Source organism: Helicoverpa zea, chromosome 9, assembly GCF_022581195.2.
Source record: "Helicoverpa zea isolate HzStark_Cry1AcR chromosome 9, ilHelZeax1.1, whole genome shotgun sequence".
Taxonomy (NCBI): Eukaryota; Metazoa; Arthropoda; class Insecta; order Lepidoptera; family Noctuidae; genus Helicoverpa; species Helicoverpa zea.
The window spans coordinates 6558919-6581570 of record NC_061460.1 but is presented as its reverse complement, the minus strand read 5'-3'; the positions used below and the strand labels follow the sequence as shown (position 1 = coordinate 6581570).

The 22652-nt window shown below is 38.3% G+C and overlaps 1 protein-coding gene across 1 annotated transcript; it reads left to right on the top strand.

Annotated features, from left to right (window-relative positions):
- Nucleotides 1-614: 614 nt before the first annotated feature.
- On the top strand, nucleotides 615-5699 carry LOC124633090. Its single transcript, XM_047168184.1, has one exon. It carries the CDS (start codon nucleotides 615-617, stop codon nucleotides 5697-5699), a length of 5085 nt encoding a protein of 1694 aa, XP_047024140.1.
- Nucleotides 5700-22652: the final 16953 nt, after the last annotated feature.

Sequence of the window (22652 nt, the reverse complement as noted above, 5' to 3'; positions counted from 1 at the left end):
ATATCAGCACATCATCAGGGACATTTTTATAATTCTCTCACCATTAAAAAGCTACGTTATCTGCGAGTAACATAGGGTCTATTTTATCCCGGTGCGGGCAGTAGTTCCCATGGGAAGCGGCACCCACGTCCCGAAGAAATTATGAACTTCTCCACATACATAAAGACTCTACATATTTTGTTCTGACATATAAGCTATACCTCTCATAAACATGGATAACTATTCATTTCATCCAATAACAAACATGCATCACATTGAAAGAGAATTGCAAGTCTAAGATTTAATTATTATTTTATAAAAAATAATATTCAAACATCCATAAAAATAAGTTCTTGGTTTTAACATATTACATTATTTTGAATTCACGTACATATAAATAGAAGGTTCTTATTAATATACTTTGTGAGTAATGAAGAATGTAGGCAAAATACGAGCGAAAACAATGTGTCACTTCCACAATTAACATCAATGGGGATGACTACCTGTCACAATACGTCAACAAGATGTCAACAGACGACATAAGAGTTATCTATCGTTAGAATACATATATGTAAATCTACTGTTCGCTTTGTGTTCATAAACTATTTTAGTACAGTTCAGTATAAAATATCAAAATGACTAGAAAGCGGTCTAATCTATCACAATCGTCAAAAGTTTCTCGAAGGAGAAGGCTTGCTCGATCCCTTGAAACCGCTGATGAGCGTGAGGCCAGGTTGGCTGCTGCCCGAGAAAGAATTGCAGAGGCTCGAAGCGGTGAATGTAGTACGGCGCGCCAGTCGCGATTAGATACCATGCGCACGCAGAATGCATTGTCACGGTCTCAGGAAAGTACGGAAGCATACGAATTGCGGCTGTTGAATGATCGGGAGCGCCACGCCGAGTCCCGCGCGTCGGAGACATACACGCAGCGAGAAACGAGGTTGAGTTCGCAGCGCACCCGTACTGATGCCGCTCGATCCTGTGAGAGTGCTGAGGCTCGAGAAGCCCGATTAGAGAGCGATCGTGAGCGTCACATTGAATCTCGCGCTTCAGAGACATACACGCAGCGTGAAACGAGGTTGAGTTCGCAGCGCACCCGTACTGATGCCGCTCGATCCTGTGAGAGTGCTGAGGCTCGAGAAGCTAGACTGGAATGTGACCGGGAACGCCACGCTGAGTCTCGCGCATCCGAGACGTATACGCAGAGAGAGGCGAGGTTAGATTCACAGCGGAGTTATGCTTCCTTTTCTCGGTCAATCGAAGATCACGAAGAGCGAGAGACCCGCTTAAGAAGAGATCGCTCTCAGCATGCACTGTCACGTTCGTTGGAGACAAATGAGCAGCGAGAAGAACGTCGTGCAGCTGCTCGGCAGCGGTACTACGAAACCCGTGGCGAAGCGTCTGCTCATCTATCCCAAGAACGAGTCAGGATTCAAGAGTTTCGGGGAACTTGGTCGGACGAACAGCGTGCCGCACAAGTCGAACAAGAGCGCCTGCGTCGTAATGTAACGCAACTCCCATCATCTGATGACGAATCCACAGATTACGATTTTGAACAACAGCCGTGGCTAAATAAAGAGGGAAGTGGATTTACGTACAATGTTGCGATAAACTACGCCGCCCATGGACATATTGGCGCCTTAGACGTAGTGTGTGCTCACTGCCAAGCCCGCAAATGGAAAGGGGAGCCTAATGGTATGTGTTGTGCATCTGGCAAGGTACGCTTGGAGTCCATGCAAGACCCGCCAGACCTGTTAAGAGTCCTACTGAATGGGGAGCATGCCAAGTCCAGCCATTTTTTGAAAAACATTCGTGCTTATAACAGCGCATTTCAAATGACTTCTTTCGGCGCAAATCAAATCGTTGAAACAGGCTTCATGCCAACATTCAAGGTACAGGGGCAGGTTTACCACCAAATTGGTTCGCTGCTACCGACTGATGTGCCAAAATTTTTACAGGTATATTTTATTAGCGATTTTGATGAACAAGCTAACATTAGAAGCAGATACATTCCCATCTTAGATTCTGGCCTTATCAGGGGGTTGCAAAGTATGTTGCATAATGTAAATCCACACATTAATAACTTCAAAGCCGCCTTGGCGTCGGTGCCTGAGAACGAGCGCAATCGCTATAAGTTCGTCATCAGCGCAGATAGAAGACCGATCGCAGCCCATCCAGGGCGGTATAATGCTCCAATGACGAATGAAGTAGCCGTTCTCTTAGTTGATCAGGAGTGTGATAAAAGAGATATCGTTTTGCGCACGCATGATGACCGGCTTCAAAGGATCAGCGAGACCCACCGCGCGTACGATTCTCTCCAGTATCCTCTCATGTTCTGTCGCGGAGAGGATGGCTACCATTTCGCCCACTATAATGTCGACCCCCAGACAGGCTCGCCAAATTACAACAAGAAAACGTCTGCCATGCAGTTCTACAGCTTTTTAATCCAACTTAGGGTAAACAATGGCTCTTATCTCCATCATTACCGTACGCTCTTCAGTCAATTTCTGGTTGATATGTATGCAAAAATTGAGACAGAGCGTTTGGTATTTATAAGGACCAACCAAAGAAAGTTGAGAGCTGAGGACTACGTCCATCTCAGGGATGCCATGCAAAATGATGCGAATGCTCAAGATGTTGGAAGGATGGTCATTCTCCCCTCCACTTTCACAGGAGGTCCGCGGTACATGCACGAAAGGACGCAAGATGCGTTCTGTTACGTGCGTAAGTTTGGTCGCCCGGACCTCTTCATCACCATCACCACAAACCCTAAATGGTCGGAAATCACATCCGAACTCTTTGCAGGACAGGCGTCGTACGACAGACATGACTTGGTCTCTCGTGTTTTCCATCTAAAGTTGAAGTGCCTCATGGATCTTCTCACTAAGTCAAAAGTGTTTGGTGCAGTCCGTTGTTTTATGTATTCAGTGGAATGGCAAAAACGCGGCTTGCCACATGCGCACCTGCTTTTGTGGCTGGAAGAGAAGATCAGGCCCAACCAGATTGACCAAGTCATAAGCGCTGAGCTCCCGGATCCTGACATCGATCCTGTTCTGCATCAGGTTGTGAAAACTCACATGGTTCATGGCCCCTGTGGCAGACTAAATCCAAATTCCCCGTGCATGAAAGATGGACGATGCACGAAAAGGTTCCCGAAAAAATTTTCCAGCGAGACAGTGACTGGTGAGGATGGGTATCCATCATACCGTCGCCGGTCACCAGCTGAGGGTGGGCATTCTACTGAGCTGAGCGTGCGTGGTCAGGCGCAGCCGGTCGATAATAGATGGATTGTTCCATACTCACCGGTACTGTCCAGGACCTTCCAGACGCACATAAACGTCGAGTCGTGCACGAGCGTCGAGTCGATTAAATACATCTGCAAATACGTCAACAAAGGGAGCGACCAGGCGACGTTTGCTTTGCAGAGCACTGATCGGGATGAAGTGACCAAGTACCAGTCTGGTCGCTACATCAGCACATCCGAGGCGGTTTGGCGAATACTGGCGTTCTCTATACATGACAGGCATCCTACTGTCATGCATTTAGATGTCCACCTAGAGAACGGCCAGCGCATATATTTTGATCCAGACAACGTGGCTGAGCGCTTAGAAAATCCGCGTCAAACCACTCTCCTGGCGTTTTTCAGGCTCTGTGAAGTAGACCTGTTTGCGAGATCCCTTACTTATGACGAGGTGCCGTCGTATTATACGTACGATAAGCAAAGGGGTGTATTTAACCGACGTCGACGTGGACGTGCTGTGGAAGGTTTTTCGGGAATCTTTAAGGACTCTGCATTGGGGAGAGTCTACACCGTGCACCCGAATAATGGCGAGTGCTATTATCTGCGGTTGTTGCTCCACACGGTCCGAGGCCCAACGTCTTTTGTTTTCCTGAGGACAGTTGATGGAGTGGAGTATCCCACATACCGCGCAGCCTGCGTAGCACGACACCTTCTTGACGGTGACCAAAATTGGGATGACACCCTCGCGGAGGCGAGCGTCAGTGATAGTCCCAGTCGCTTGCGTCATCTGTTTGCCGTGATTTTGGTGTTCTGTGGAGTCGCAAATCCGATGGCGTTATGGGATAAGTACCGCCATTGTCTGTCCGAAGATTTTCTAAGAACTTTGAGGCGTGCTACTGAAGACGAAGTCGAAGCGACTGATGTACGCGTGCTGAACAACTGTCTCAGTTCCCTTCAAAACGTGGTCATTTCTATCGGCGGCAGTCCACTGGCCACATACGGTTTACCATCCCCCCAGTCACAACACCAAGACCGTGGAAATCGGGAATATACCGCCGAGACAAATTACGACCCGGGCGTAATGGCTGCCATACGAGATGACCACGTCGCTTCGTTCTCTTCAGAACAAAAACATATTTACGACACAGTCTTAGAAAGCGTTGGGCTCAACCAGGGTAAGATGTTTTTCTTGGATGCTCCTGGTGGAACAGGAAAAACCTTCGTTACTACTGGCATTCTTGCTGAGGTCAGGAGGCAAGGCAAAATTGCCATTGCTGTAGCGTCGTCGGGAATCGCTGCCACACTGCTTCCTGGTGGCAAAACAGCACATGCCATGTTCAAGATCCCCATCGATTTAGAGAGCATCGAAACGCCTGTGTGTGGTGTGTCACGGGACAGCGATAAGGGACATGTGCTCATGGATTGCTCTCTTATCGTGTGGGATGAGTGTACCATGGCTAACAGAAAGGCAGTTGAGGCCGTGGACAGAACCTTGCAGGATATCCGCAGGAATGAACACTTGATGGGTGGTGTCACAGTTCTGTTCAGTGGCGATTTCCGACAAACGCTTCCCGTGGTGACGCGAGGATCTAGGGCTGATGAGGTGAATGCTTCGTTGAAACGGTCATCGTTATGGTCGCGAGTCCAGACGTTGCACTTGACCATCAATATGAGAGCTCAGCTCGGCGGCAATGCACGTGCCCAAGAATTCTCCGACGTACTTCTAAGTCTCGGCGAAGGCACTCTACCAGAAGGGAGAGGAGGGCAGGTGGTGCTGCCAGAGTCTCTTGGTAGAGTAGTATCCAGCTTAGAAGAACTCATTCGCTGTGTGTACGGGGACATCAGTCGAATACCGCACCAACAGAATTCTTGGGTGTGCGAACGGGCCATTTTGACGCCTAAAAATGATCAAGCTGCAGTAATCAACGAAAGCATTCTCTCGGAAATTGAGGGGAATGAGGTGGTCTATACCTCTATAAATACTGTAGTAGAGCAAGATGACACCACACACTATCCTGTGGAGTTTTTGAACTCCCTTACAGCAAGTGGACTTCCAGCGCACACCATCAAGCTGAAGGTCGGCGTCCCGATTATGCTTCTTCGGAATCTATCTCCTCCGAAGTTGTGTAACGGGACCCGCCTTAAAGTCATCTCACTGCACAGAAACATCATTGAGGCAGAAATTCTGACAGGTTGTGGTGTCGGCGAGGCAGTGTTTATACCACGCATTCCCCTCATACCTCATAACTACCCGTTCCAATTCAAGCGCGTACAGTTCCCTGTGAGTGTTTGCTTCGCAATGACCATTAACAAGTCTCAGGGGCAGACACTGAAGGCTGCGGGTGTCGACCTGAGGACGAGCTGCTTCTCACACGGACAGCTGTACGTCGCTTGCTCTCGCGTCACCAGTCCTGACTCTCTCTATATTTTAGTTCCTGGAAATACAACAACAAACGTGGTGTACAGAGAAATTTTATAACTGTTTACTTTGATTTTGAGGAATTGTTTGTTTGGGCGTTTGGCTTTGGCTTTGGGTTTTATGGGCTATCTTTTGTAAATTCCTGAAGTTCAAAAAGTGCTGAATATTTGTAGTTGTGAATATTTGGTCAGTCAGTGGTCCACGAAAGAAGTCAGGAGAATGCGCTCGAAAATACTCGCATTTTGCTGGACGAGGCTTCCAGCATCGTAACTGCAGTGGTGACTGCAATTCAATACGTTGTGAATGCACCAAATGTCACAAAAGCTTATCTCGCAAGAATAAATCGTTCAAAACTTAATAACTTTCTTGCACTGTCCTTCCTTATGGGATATATCTGTTGATTATTCTCATGTCACTATTTTTCTTAAGTGATATTGTTATCAAAGTACGTAGAAACTAATTGTGTTATTACATTTTTGACAGTTAATTTTTTAACTACTATGTTCAATAGCATATTTTTGTTACCTTTTTAAGAAAATATTGTTAGTTTGATTTCATTTAATAAGTAAAAACACAGCAATTCACCTATTTTATTATTTTTCCCATGATAGGGTGGGCATTATTCATAATGGCCCGGAAAATTGATTAACCATGCTGTTTTATCATATTGCCTAATTGAGTAGGGCATTATGAATACAGGCCGGCCATTATTAATAGTGCCCAGACTTATCAAATTTCCCGTAACATATACACATGTTTAAGGCAAATAAATGATTCTATCGTATGGGTTAGTTTCCAAAATTTATAGCGCAGGTGTATTACTCATGAATACAAAATAAAGAAATCTTTGATGTTTTATAGCGTCCACGTGGACGAAGTTGCGGGCAGCAGCTAGTTTATTTAATAAGTACAGTGACAGGCTACAGGTAAAGACAATCAAGACAAACAACAGTTAGCATACAGTATATACTATAGGTAATGGCGACCGCTGTTCTCGCTAAGGATATTAGCCAGCAGCATTTGAGCAGACAAAGGTGCACTCTTTATTCTCCTCTATTTATCCTCCTCACTCTCATAGCCCGATGGGACGGCAATCTCACATGACCGGAGAGATATCAGACGCCCCGGACATTTACTTGCATTCCGATGTACGGGTGTCATTTGCTTCCAGACTGCGGGCTGCTTTATAAAAGTGTGTGATAAACGATTTCGGCTAAACCCGGTAATCGAACCCAAGACTCCACATACAGACCAATGCGACAACTAGACCAACTAGGCTAGCAACGTAATATGCATGCACGTAAATGGCCTGCAGTGCACGTGCCCAACTTGGTATCAAAATATCCTGTTTCTCATATTCGTCGCGTTCGAACTTCCAGTTTGGTTAGGCAGAAGTTTGTCCTGTTTAAACACGTACAAGCGGTGCGGAATAGCAATAACACCTAGCTGCTGTACTAGTTTCTGTCCCTGGCTTTGGTTGTTTTGGTATTTCATCAATATCTATATTGACATAAGGATCGTCATATCACGTGTATTTTACAGCCTCGTTTGTGGGAAAATCTACACCCAGTTTTTTATTCAGAACAATAATAAATTTAATGCTCTTGTAATTATGTGATTTTTTGGTGGTCATATTTGAAGATAAAATCACCGGTTATATCCAAAAAATACTTGGTTGTATAAAATATGTATTCCCAAACGAGGTGTTACATATTCATTTATATCTGCAATATTTATTATTTTATTTTGCTGTATGTATTCAAATTAAGCCACAGCGATGCGAAACACGGTTGGTGTCAAGCATTGATTTTCATTTATAACACGTCAGCTGAACGTTTGATGCGTTTTTATCTGCCAATGTTAAAACATAATCCGTCAAATATATGGAGAAAAAAAAAGGATTTTATCCATACTAAAAGCAAAATTGATTCTATATGTCAAGCTTTCACGTAAAAACTACTAAATTTATTAAAAATGTCGGTATCTACATCATACAGATAGTCTAGAGCCCAAAATGGAACAAAAGATTTTTTCTCGATTATAAAAAATAGTAGGAATTTGGTTACTATTTTAAGAACATAAATTTTTCATACGGTACAAAAATAATTCATTAATTTATCATAGGTAATCGTTGCAAGTGCAAAAATTTACAAAACATACGCCTATGTAAAATGTGCTATATTAGGCACTAATCGATTGTGCGTGAGCTATCATGACTCACAATAATTACTAAATCAGTTTTACGACGCACATACGTAGATTTGACCAATTTAGGCGGCCAAAAATATTTTACAATGTATTTCGTTTTTTCTATCTTTATTTTATCATTATTTTATTATTTATTTTATTTAAGCATTGTATTTTGATAATAAGCATGTTTTATTGAAAAAAACCGTAATTTTTTTTTTTTTTTAATATAGAGTATCATATATTTTCATTTTAAAAGTAGTTATGATATTTTTTATTATATCTATTTCAAAATAATATGTAATGTAGTAAAAAAATAATTAATATTTTTTTTTATTCCTCACTTTCTGCCTCTGATATATCAGACTCTGTGTTTGATTCAGCTGGTAGTAGCATATTTTATTGTTTCAGGGCAAAATAATCTTGCTTTGATGTTTTTTTTTTGTTGGTCACATTTCTTCAGTTTCGTATTTCTTTAGTTTTCCTTCGTTTAGTCCTCTCACTACAATCTTTAAGTGATTTAGATGGTCGCCCCGGTCGATTTCCAACACTTGTCGGGCGTTCAAATGTTCTGCTTAACCAATTCTCATTAGTTTTAAGGATTTTTTTTACAGTTTCAGTTTCTTACTTTCGTAGCTATTTTAAAATATGCAAATCTTTGTTTAAAACTGCTTATATTATCAGGTGTGTCACCCTAATAGGTCAAAAGTTAGTTTCCTAGGTAATTTAGTTTTTCTTCCAAATTAGTCAGATCTTGCTATTGTATTTTATTGTAAACTAGCTTCTGCCCGCGACTTCGTACGCGGATCCTGTCCCTTATGCCAGCGACTACGGGGTCAGCAAAATCAAAGATCTGAATAGTCTGATATTGAATTTTAAGGGCCCGTTGACTTGAAAACAACGGAATACGCATAACTATTAGAAACGTTCCATATATTTAATTTTTGTACTTTAACGGCAAAAGCACAGCAGACTAAACAAAACGCTGAGAACTGAACCGCAATAGACGTGACCATAGGGATAAAAGTAGTGATTCTAATTAGTCCGCGTAAAAAAACATTAAATAGATGACAAAGTCGTGGTGGTTTAGTGGGTAGAGAACCAATCTCTCAAGTATGAGCGTGCGTCTTTGATTCCAGGTCTGGCAAGTGCCTGCCAATGCAACTTTTCTAAGTTCGTATGTACTTTCTACGTATATTTTGGATACCAATGACCGTTATTTGGAGGGGATGTTAAACTGTAGGTTCCGGCTGTCATTGAACATTCTTGGCAGTCGTTATGGGTAGTCAGAAGCCAGTAAGTCTTACCAAGGGGTGTTGGGTTGAGCGGGTAACCGATTTGTGGACGTCAGATAGGCAGTCGCTCCTTGTAAATACTGGTACTCAGTTGCATCGTGACTGGAAGTCGACCCTAACATAATTGGGACAAAGGCTCTTGAGATAATAACGACAATAATAATGAGATATAGGCACTGCAGGACATCTGAGGCTGATGACGGGGAGTAGCGACCCCGCGGGGCTATATATACTGAGTTCTCCAGGGAGAGTATACTGTCCCCCATCTCCGGCCGGTCGGAGTGAACTATGACGGGGGTAGGTCTCACGCCTCTGGCTTGGCTTGGCCGTCCAGAGTGGAGTCGCTAGAGCAGGATTAGTAGCCCTGCTCGGAGGGTAGGTGCCTCATGGTAAGCACAGGGAGCGCGTAATCTGCGTTTAAAGTCCGTCGAGGTGTCCTCACCCTTCAGCCGCTCAGGTCCCTGTTGCCCTCTTGTTGCTATTCAGTGACTGGTTCCCGGGGGCCCAGTAAGTGAGGTGGCGAGTCTCCACCTGCCATTTTTACATGTACCTAATACATTGTCATCCACTAATATCCCATCACAATAGCCCAAGTAGTTTTCCTCCATAGTTAGCAATAGTTTAGCACAGTACCGGGGATTGTCTTTTTTTTTAACGACGTCCACCGGGGATTGTCCTTGGGTTCATTTTTATAGTGTTTAAAGGGATAATCGTCGGTTTTGTCATTTGGCTTCAGCGTGTTGGCTTCGGCCCCACGTTTGCCTCCCAAAAATTCGGAACTTTGTAGTCCCGAGGTCTGGAAGAGACATACAAAATAATAATGAGATATAATAATGTTGTTGTGAGAGAGAAAAAAATACGTGTCCATTATTTTAGGGTTATCTTAAAGACGGACTAATTACTTTTTTTGATTCACCATACCTATTTCATAACATTAATTTCTATACATTTCAAGTATAGTATTGCTCTTGAAGTTCCACATCAGGTGTTCCAGATCTTCGATGTTTATATGTACGTCAATAGAGAGTGCTTATCAGATTGAACCACTTTTGCTAAAACGTCATATTTTCACATGCTATAGTCTAGCTGGGCTCCTGGAGTTCCACATCAGGTGTTTTAGAGAGTGCTTATCAGATTGAACAACTTTTGCTAAAACGTCATACCTCTATATGCTATAGTCTAGCTGGGCCCCTGGAGTTCCACATCAGGTGTTTTAGATCTTCAATTTATATAAGTCAATAGAAAGTGCTTATCAAATTGAACAACTTTTGTTAAAACGTCATACCTGTATATGGTACAGAGAAGCTGGGCTCTTGGGGTTCCACATCAGGTGTTCCAGATCTTAAAATTTATTATCTCAACTGAAAATGCTCATCACATGAATCAATTTTTGCCATGGCACCATTTTTGTATCTCTTATAGTTTTGTTGGTCTGTTGGAGTTCTGCATCAGGTCTTCAAGTTTCGAAGATAAATTATAGCCTATATGTTGACCAGGCTTAATACTGATACAACAAAGAAAAAATCATTGAAATCCGTCCAGTAGTTCCGAAGATTAGCGTGTACAAACAAACAGACATACAGACATACAGACATACAGACATAATTTTTTTTTTGGATTTGTGCTCCATCACTGTTTCTAAGCCCCACTCAATTATTATTTTTTTAATATATTCAATGTACAGACACAGTTTTTTTACAGATTTATTATATGTATAGATATAACGTAGGGTCACTATTTTTACGCCAGAGGTACCCAAAACAAAAAAAAAATGCACTTTGTGACATTTTAAAGAAAAAAGTATTTTATTTTTGTATGAGCTTCAAATCTTAAAAAGCCTGTAAGTCGGACATCCGCAGCTATCCGCAGCCAAAAAATATGTCGTAAGCTAGTTTAATATGTCAAATATCTAAAACTAAAAAAAATGTTACGCGGTCGAACGCGATAATATAACAAAATTGTGTTTAAACAAGAAAATTACTAAAAAAATATTTTGCTTACACACCCTCTTTTAAAATTGAAATAATACTATAAAAAATTAAGTGATCACACTTAACACTAGAAAGACCGAAATTTTGAACTACCTACAAAGACCAAGTGGGGTCAAATGACTCATTCATGGGTTGTAATGTTTTATTCGTGTATTATGGTTTTAATTTTTATTGATTAACATCTAACAGAAAAAAAAAATAATTTAATAGTAATTAAACATCCATTACGTGATATAAAAATGAGAAAATTAGGCACATTTTTGATGTTTTAGCTCCTTGTTTACATTACAAGAACCACACAAAGGCTTTTTACAACTATTACAAGATTTGTTGGTTTTGTCTGCATTTTTGCACGTAACAATGACGTGACACCGTTTTCTCTTTTCGCTACGTTCTTCTTCAGGGTCTGGGGTATGCTATTATTGGGCTGTGAAGTACCTAGACGGCGCCATCAGGGAGTGGGTATCTCGGGCGATACACTCCCTTGCCAAGTCAAGAATGACCTTTTTTCTCTGATTTTTGTACAAAATCCAAGAATTGATTGCTGCCAAATTCATAATATCATGAAACACTTGTAAGGGCCAAGGAGCAGAAGGTGCTTTGACACTATATTTCTTGGTCATTTGATCAATAACATCCAGGTACTCCAAATTTCGTAGCATTGTAAAACTTCACCGTGTTCGGCTTTTTTTTTGCTTCTTCTTGATCAACAAATAATAAGAGTGAAGTGAACTAAGATTCGTATCGGATTTTGAAGGTTTTCCTTGATAAACTGTAAGTGTGCAGGTTTCAGAGTTGTGAATATGTGTTTCATATAAACTGAGGGTTGGACATTTTTTATAGTAGCTAGAATATCTCTTCGTGTTTTGTTTACCGTACCAACTATTGATGTACGTTTTTCAATTAGCTTTTTGATAAACTTTCATTGGTAAAAAAATATCAGTTGTTACTAACGACCACTATTCAAGTATGAGTCTATTAGTCGCAATACAACGCATTCGCCTAAACTTTGATTTTGTGGATGGCTTTCATCTCTTCCTAAATATGGGAAACCATTACACAAGCACTTTGAATCAACATCAATGCAAATATTTTAATTTAACTACCCACAATACGATTATATTAATACGAATTTACAAGGCACGCACGTAGTGGTGTCAAATGACCACTGCGGTCTTTCTAGGTAGATGATAATTTTTAATTCGTATTTATCTTGCTATCGGTATCGACACATCAGAATAATGTAAAGAATTACGAAATATTAAAAGTCATAAAACCACAGTGATTTCAATGCTTTGGTTTTGAAAATATGATTGATCAAAAACTTCATTGGGGTCATTTGACCACTCTGGTCTTTCTAGTGTTAAAATATATTAAAATATAATAACTGTTACCTACACAACTCGAATCCATCATAATAGTTGCTTAATATCAATTAGATAGCACAAAAATAATTTTTCTTTAATACCGTCTACCGAGATCTCTAAAAACGTATAACGTAAAATTTGCACAAAGGTCAAGTTCTAACTCCTGGTGCAAGCGCATATCGCATGTTTGGTAGGTAGATGTGGTAAATTCTTATTGCTGGGGTATTCCTCTTTCCATTTTACCCACAATTTGATGATAACCTTTATTTAAAAAAAAAAGACTTTTGGCCAGCTAAATTGCTCAAATCTACGTTAGTGCGACGGCTAAACACATCAAACGCTAAAGCACTAAACTCATTATAACCAGTCAAACAGCCAATTAGATTTAGCCTTTAGAGCTTGTTCAGCATAATAAATTCAATATTATTCTTTCATCGGATTAGCGTGGCAGAACAAACTTTGTATGAAAACCAAGTTTTGGCACGAATATGCGAACGTTATCTCAGTAGTTGTATTGTTAATCGCAACTCCTGAACTATTCGTGCGGTAACTGCAAACAAATGAACTTAATGTTGGCAGTTGCATTCAATTGAACAAAACAACTAAGAAAATTACAAAAATGTGCAGTTACAGTTTGTTTATAGTTCAGAGTTTTTCTGGCTTCTATCACTATGATGTGATTCGGAACCACAAAGAAACTTTTTGAATGCGTATGTTCTATTTTTTTGTATTTTTTTACGAACAATGGAAACAATAAATGGCTTGAACGGAGCTTTTAGTTGGTTGCTCTGAAAACTGGTTGCATTGTTACGAGTGTTGTTACGTATGGGTATAAAACAAATACATAGTTAGAATAGGAATAAAAAACACATATAGGAATATTAAAGTAAATCAATTTTACGTTGTTTTTAAACAAAAGAAATAGCTGTTTCCAAGTATCGATATTGACTATTGAACACGAATAAACTAAAATAATTATTTATTCATTTCCTTCCATTTCATTGCTAATCTAGAGGTAAATTAAAATTCATGTTACTATATAATTTGTATTAATCAATTTAAAAGAAAAAAAGTACTAATATTTTGAATGCCTGAAAATAATTTTGAACTTCGAATAGAACGCAAGACATATTTGCAGACCTAAAATAGAATAGGTACATGCAAATAGAATCAACAGATTTTACCTCCAATAGGTATTTATAGGTATCTCCAATAGGTATCTCCAATACTATCTATCTAGTACAAACAATTCATTCGATACTATACCTACCATGATATAACAACAAACGTCTAACTCATGAACAAGATACACCCAAAACAATACATCAGAACGCAAATTCAGCTCTGAAATATACCTGTGGAACTATTATTCCGTAGAACAGCAACTATATTATGTATGCAATCCTATTTGTAAGGCATATTGCAGACTGAATATTGTCACAATTGGGTAGTGACGGTAGATACTGGGTACTAGATAGTTGGGTTCTGTAAGGCTTGTTTTCAACAGTCGAGTGGTTCTAGGCGAATGCAGCTTGTGAGCGAACCTATTTGTGTAAGGGGTGAATGTGTATCCAGCTTTATTACATGCGTTGAAATGAAGACTGCAATAATGATAGTAGTACATACAATAGTATTAACGTAGAGACAAATTCAATTCATAAAATTAGTCAGCATTTAATTATGAATTATATTCAAATATTTTTTGTAAGATAGTGTCGATTAGTGATCTACAAAATGCTTCATGAAATTAAATGATGGCATTGCATGCATTTCTAACATCTACTATCTGAGGAGGTGGACATTCAACCAAATAGAATGGAAAGCTTTAAACCAAACGCTTCAATGACCAAAATTAGTAAACAGAAATATACTTAAGCATTATATAATCATTCACAAAGAGCTTTCATAATATAACCTCCTCTTCAAACGCAATTACATGTAATATGTTTATCTAAATTCGAAACTTGAAGCAAAATCTATAAATAGGTTATTCCATACTAAAATTAATATTCAGTAACAAAGGCGCACGTTAATAGGGAAAACAATACACAAATTACACACTTTCATTAAACTAATTATCTATCCCCAACATTCGGTAAATTAATAGGCAGTTGTAGGGATTTCTGAATTAGATCGCGTCAGGGATTGGATTAGAAGGGGAATAATTAAATAACGAAACTAAACCTTCGACCACTGGCAATGGAAACAAGAGAAGGTTCATGTATCCTTTATGTGACTGTAGTAGGTAATCAATTCTTTTTAGGCATTTTTGTCATCATCATCATTCTCCGAACTTTTTTCTCAACTATGTTGGGGTCGGTTTCGGCACTAGGCCACCACGACTACCATTTTTAGGCATTTTTGTACCTACGATATAGGTAACTACTCAATAGTTTGCTTTATTAAAATATTCTCTAACACCCCTTATATGTAATGGGATATTTTATATACCAATAACAGCGCTAACAGGATCCGTTCCTAATAAAAATCATTAACATCCGTAAATATTATAACCCATAATTTTAATACATATTCAATTATTAGCAATTCAATCGGATTTTCAGATGAGGATTTTCACTTTAAGTACTAAAATATTCAAGAAACTAGTTGTTTATTTCATAATTGCTAACACAACAAACATACTTAGTTTAAGTAAAACTTCTCTGTATCATTATCTCGTATCCTCCGGCAAAATGCGACTTTATTTTGTAGTTTATTATACTAGATATGTATGTATTCGTTTCTAAGGGTGTACGCCCGCGGAATAAACAACTGCTGTATGATAATTTAATAAACAGATTCGGTTTAGTACCCCTCCCGTACAAGATAATGCTGAAGTATCTACGTGATTGGATATTAAATATTTATGCCTGACCGAGCTACGGACGGGCCAAACACACCGCTTTTAGAACGTATTTTTAGTGTACATTGAGTTTCTTGTTGCATTTTAGTTTTTAACTTTCATATTTTATGTGTTTTCCTAGTTTGAGTCTGTTCTACATACGCTGTATAAAATAAATAAAATGTAATTTAAAGCAATTACATTTATTTTAAATAAACCGGCCAAGTGCGAGTCGGACTCGCGCACCGAGGGTTCCGTACAAATGCTGTGTAGATAAAAAGTGAGTTTCGCGCCAACCGTTCAGTTTAGAACAATCATAGTTATGGTAATTTCGTGAGAGTCAAAATAGTTAATATTTTTTATTTTATAATATAACTAAAATAGTAGGCCAGTACCTTGTAAAAGTTATTTTATTGAAGTTATTTATATACAACATTTTATAGTCATCATTTAGAAATCTGATTGAAAATAACTAATTATGTCTTAAAGGTCATATCTGACCCGCTTTGTAAAAAGTGGCGGACATGAATCAAAGTAGTTTTAAATCGTGGAGAATGGTATGACGTTTCTTTGAATATAAATATTTTATTAAAATTCCATGGAGACGAATGTCCAGGATCGTTTGAAAAATATAAAAGACAAGCAGTTTCAGAGGATTGTACAGGTTGCAATGCTAGTTCTTATTGTTAAAGACATTTCATAAAGAAGGAAGGTGCCAATCCGGATGACCAGGATCTGATGAGGATCTGAAAACCCTGAGAAATCGAGGGCAACTCTTGAATATTGTAGGCACGCATCGAGTCATAACCAGACATGTGAGTGTATTTTTGAGGGTACTGGTAAACAGTGAAGGTTTGGAGCTGATTTGATTATGGAGACTACAGAGAGTCAAGGGAACTCCCGAACGGTATGTTGCAACTACCACGTGTTTGGGCTTATTTTATTCGTGTTGGCGAAGACTTTCCACATAGATAGGTTTGACTGCCATTGTGGGATCGACAGCTAAGATCAGATATAGTTATGGGAACTCCTTTACAATTTATAACGTAACCTTGTGTTGGAGCTTATTTTATTTTAGGTGATGAGAATTCACTACTAACTTGGGTCAAAGCAGCCATTGCAGGAATGGGATCTTTTATTTTTGAGGGATTAATCACCTAAAGAGCCCCAGTTTCAGGTTTTTTTCGAAACCGCCTGACGACTTGTAGCTGTCGAATTGTAACAACGACTTCTAGAGAGTAGGATTCGGGGCTGCTGGCTTTACGTTTCTAGAGCCTTGACAAAAATGTAATTCTGTCCCTTTCTTTGTTTTATAAAGTCGGCATTATTTTATTTTGTAGCATTTTACAAACAAATCCAACTTCAAACATATAAAAAAGCAACAAGAAAACAAAAGCAAGAAAGAAATTAAAAAGATGTTAGGTGCATCGGTCTAGAAGTCGGTGTCTAGAGGATGCATCTATATTTATTTAACCACTGAGATCTAGACCGATGCATATAAACAGTTTTCTTGTTGTTTTAGAACTTGTGTTTTTTTTTTTTTGTAAAAAGTTTTTATTTTTAACTTTTGTGAAAAGTTCTCGTCAATACGAATAATATAAGCCCAAACACGACGTAACTAAAACATACCGAGTTCTCTCGACTTTCTCACGTCTCCATCATCAGATAAGCTCTAAACCTTCACTGTTTGATAGTATCACCAGACATACATCTGAGAATCAAGTTTTAATCCTATGCATGCCTACAATTTCTCAGGATTTCCATCATCAGATCCTGACCCCTCCTCTTCCACTACAAAGAAATGATTTCTCAAATCCGTCAAACTTGGTCGTTTAAATTCCCCATTGAAATGAGGAAAATATTTGATGTTTACACCTGATTTTCTCTAGATTCCCATGGTTCACATTGATGCGACTAATGCCATAGTAAATCAGAGCCTTTATCATTATACTGTGCTATATTTCGTTCGTATCCGCCGTGGGTATGGTTTTCATACTAAGGTGCCCAATGACCTTTGAATGATTTAAAATTTTTCACAGTTTAAAGGCCATTATATTTAAGAAGTGTTTGATATGAATTTCACTTTTTATTCAAAACTTTAATATCTCTACGCGTTCATGTGAAAAAGGGTAAGTAGTAAGTTTATAATTATTAAAAAAATATTTTATGTCATGTAAGCAAAAATAATATTATTTTAATATTTTATGTAACTTCAAATTTATCATTTTCGCAATTTTTCCTTTATCTGTACTATATAACGTTGCTTCGTGAAGAATTTTAAGATTCTGAGTTCACGGGAAGTACCTTGTAGGTTTTGATTCCCTAGCGTGTGACGGAAATTCGTCTAAGGTGTCGGTAAAACTGCTGTATCTTTTGATCGCGTTAACTTAGAAGTTTGATTTTTTCATTGCTTAAAGGGACAATAGACCTAGGTATTTGGTATAAATTTCAATTTGGTACCTTTATTCGTTCGTGAGAAATAAGGTAGTAAGTTTCATTTTATTAAAATATTTTTATTATATTATATAACAAAAAAAAATGAGATTTTCGCAATTTTTCCTATATTAGCATTATATAACAATGCTTCATGCCAAATTTCAAGATTCTGAGTTTACGGGAAGTACCCTGTAGGTTTTGATTCCTTTGCGAGTGTCGAGAATTTGTTGAAAATATCGACATAATCGGTTGTATCTTTTGATTGGCTTGGCTTAGAAGCTTGATATTTTCACAGCCTAAAGGGACAATAGACCCGAGTATTTCATGTGAATTTCAGCTTGATACGTCCACGTGTTCTTAAGATAAAGGGTCTTGACAGACAGACAGACAGACGGACAACAAAGTGATCCTATAAGGGTTCCGTTTTTTCCTTTCGAGGTACGGAACCCTAAAAAGTACCCATCATTGTTAACTCCTAATTTCATCTAAAGCCAAAACGTACAATCACAAGGCCAACCTTATAACATTGAAAATCAGCCTCCTCAATTACAAAACAAAAGAGATTGACGTGAACAATCTTACGAAACTCCCGCAACATTATCTACAACACTTAAACAAAGGAAAAAAACACGAGAATCAAAGAAAGCGCTCTCGACGCTAATCACTCGCCTATTTGTTCGACTCTCCAACAAAGGAAACAGCGTGCTACCGTCAAAGATAACACAATAAAAACAAAAGGTAAATTGGCCTGGAATAAATAGGGTACGCAAGGTCAACGTTAGGTCAGTGGCTGCCATCCGTCTCAGTCAGGTAGGTGAGGCCATTAATAAGGCCTACAGACATCTAGTCGCGATACCCGTTCGGGATTTACCTTCTGAATAATGGTTTGCGATGATGTGTAAGAAGGTTTACTTTTGCCTTTTTTTTAGTCAGTTTTAGAATAAAACGTTGTTTAACTTTGAAGCTTAGATTACTACAATAGAAAAATATGTCCCCTTCTTTTGTCACGGATTGAAATTCCAAACACGCATTACAACTAAACCGCAGCACACAAAACAGAACGAACCAATTTCGCTATTAAAAGTTTTCGCATAAAACTCCGTACGTTGCCGTAAAGTCGACCAATATTATGAAAGTGGTCGCAGATTCGTAGGAGATTGCGCTCGTAATTTGCGGGTAGTCGCTAATGCGTCGCGCGCATGCAATTTCCACGTAAACTACATGCGGCCGTAAACACCATCTGCGGTATCCCAGATTGAAATCGTCGTAGATAACGATCCATGTACGTGTGTTGAATTTGCATCAAGTGTCTGCATTAACGCGTCCTACACCATGTCGTTTGGGTTTCAATTGTTTCCTGTTAAGTACGTTTTCTGTGTAAATTGATATTCAATTGTTTTAGCGATTTTATTTGCGGAATTTTAAAAGTAGAACCGTATGTCTTCGTCGTAACTTTTGACAGATCATGTGAAGTATTTTTTTACATCTAAACATAATGTTCATATTTCAACAGGGATAAATTAGCGAATATAAAAAATACTGCGCTTTATTTGAAACGCAACCAATATATTTCGCTAAAGCTTCATATTTTATTTCGAACAAAAATTCAGCTGGTCTCAATTCAATAAAAATACGTCCAATTCTCTCGGAGATTGAAAATTGTACATAAATGCTACTTAGAAGTATGAGCGAGCCTAAGAAAGGCGGTTTCAAATGATGCTCGTGACTCGTATTGAAATCAACATTTCAATTTATTGGTTGATTAAACCTCGTAAAATAAATTCGTAGCTCTTCAAACGATTTATACCTATTACATGCGGGATGAATGAATACATTAAATTTCATTACAGGCTCTGTAGATTGCATTTTGGTGTGAAAATATGGCTGTGAAAAGTATTTATTTTATAGCTAGTTGTTTTTGCCGTTGTTGGCATAAACAATTATATGTTAATGCAGACGCAGTGTTTAATTTGATGTGTTTATTGAAAATGTGGATTTTATAGTCAATCAAAAATATGTATTTAATGAAAATAATTCAGTGTTATGTATTTAATAAAATATTTCTGTGGAATAGTCAAAATGATGGCCAGTAATATAATTCTAGTATCCTTAAAATTACTGTTTATGATGGAGCTTTCCCGTGGTATATTATTATGTAAGTATATTAATATTTTACTGTACAGAGAAAGTTAATTACTATGAACGAATAATTTTATGAGTATCTGAGACTACCCTAAAAATGTCATTTTCCAAACACAGCTCGCAAAAAAAAAACCTCTAAGTACAACACACAAAAATAAAAAAGAAAGAGTTTTCTCATTGAGTATATTCCCAAGTAAAATAAACTAACAAGAAACAGCATTCCTATTTTAATGAAAACATTACCGTCCGCTCGTCAACTCGTAATGAACGGGGCACCTAAAAAAGACAAGACATAAAAGTAATATCCCCTCCCTCTTTAATTAACATGCGAAAATTAGCAAGACATATTACGCTGAAAGAACCTTAGCAAATACGAATTTATTTTTCTTTTACATGGAATATAGGTACCATCATCTGCTTAGCCTTTTCCCAACTTTATATAACTAACCAGATGCAGCTGAGCTGCTACCACAAGAAGCGACTGCCTATCTGTCGTCCTCAACCCAGTTACTCGGGCAACCCAATACCCCTAGGTAGGACTGGTTGACGGACTTACTGGCTTCTAAGTTCGCGTAACGACTGCCAAAGATATTCAGTGACAATGGAATAAAGGTACTAGATTGAAAATTCTACGATTATTTTTACTATGTAACCAATAGTTTTGCCTATCTAACTTATTGGCATTGGCAAAAGCGTCTATCGAATCAAAAGTTTTAATTGCTTACATGCCAAAAACAGGCCTCAGTACTCGGCGCTTAGTTAAAAACCAGTCAATGGTAGTTTTGCTAAAACTGACAAACCTTTTACAATGGAAAACAGAAGGAAGACACATTTTTTTCTTGAACAGAAATATTAATACTTGAAATACATACACACACAGTGATACTAAATAGATAATACTGTTACAGCCTATTTATGTCCCACTGCTGGGCACAGGCCTCCTCTCACGTGGAGAAGGATTAAGCATTAATAGATAATAAACAATATAAAATAATAACTCCTGTTTACTTACACTTATATTCTTGTTATTATTTTATGAGTAACGCTTATACACTAACACTTATTTACTGTTTGTCCTTATATATTTACCTACAGCTATGACATACTTGTATACTGCTAATATATAGGTACGATATTTGCTGTGGTAATAATTAGCTAGTACTTGGTTTTTCATTATGCAATATTTTACATACTATCATTTTTCTATCTCCAAACGACTAATGAAGTAGAAAAGTATTGATGCATTCAAATCTCTTCACTGTAGGCTACACGTACACGAGGGATGCACTCAACGAAATTTGTATGCGTCGCCATCAGCGTACTAGAGACCGCGGTGATTGTCCAGTGAGTTCCTTTGTTTTGAAAACTAGCAGTTCATGTGGGCCAGTATTGAGCTTGGCCCATCTATAGGATGTATGGTGAAATATAAATAATCTGGTTTTGTAATACAGGCCTTTTAATATTGTTAAATTAATTCTGACTACATTATATAAAAGTGTAACAATGCTTTTCTAACTTTAATAGTATTAACCGTAACATGCCAATTTATTGCAGCCACAGAGATTGAACGACCCCTTTTCTAACAAAACCACACACAAAAAATGCCATTCGTCATAAAAAATAACACACGCTAAGCCATTTTTCAAACGGTTTGCAAACTTTTAGAATTATTTGTCGCATAAAAAATACACTTCGAAAATATCCACGGCATTCAGTGTGAGTGTTCAAAAAATAAAAAAAGTCCAACTGACGTTTGTGTCTGCCGGAGCCGTTAAGGGAAATGGCCACGGAAAAAAGCCTTTTGGAAATGTACGAGACTTACCAACCTATGCGCCAATGCCGTATTTTCCGGAAAATATAAATATACAGTTTTGTAAATACACGATCTCTCTTATTACAGTTAAAACGGTACCGCGTATACTTCTCGTCTTTCCGACTTTAATTAATATTGTACGTTGCATTTCAAATACAACGTGCTTGTTTGTATAATACAATTTTAAGTAATGAAATATTGCGCTATCGTTTTTATTTGCTTTTACTCTGCTGACGAGGTTTACTGGGGGTTTGTTTTAAATTAGTAAAAGCAACAGTTAAATTAGAGAATAAGGAATTTAGTAACATTTTAGAGTTTACACTATTGTGCGAGAAACAGACCGCTGTAATAGTTCTTTCATCTCCGTAGCGGATGTTGTGTAGTGGTCGGTTGCTGTCCAATTAATGTGCATTGTGGTAAATAAATGAATTCACATCCATTCGCGTTGCTGCAAGGATTTAAAACTAATATATCTGCTATTGTTTGAGCTGACGGGATACACATTCAGGGCTGTGAGGGTTTTTTTTTTAAATCAAATTGCTTTTTTTGAGATGATCAATTAAAATATATAGTAATCTAGTTTGAAAGAACAGAGTAGTTTTGACAGTTTTTGCCAGGTTGGTGACGATGAGCAAAATCAATGATTGTTGGATACTACATTATGTTCAAGTTGGTTTTTAGTTGCACTCTTTTTTGCCTCAACAAAGTACGGTGTTTCGTTTGTAAAGAGGCAAATAAAACAATTAATATGGCAAACATCCTTTCAGTTTAAAACCTGAACGAAAACACAAATAGCGGTTAGTGCGGTAGTACCACATATACATCTGACGTAGGTATTCATTTGTACCATCAATATTGATACAAGTGGTTGTTTCGTAATTCGATTGCGTTGCAAATAGTTTGTTATAGCGACGCGACGCCTATTAATATTCAGCGGTTG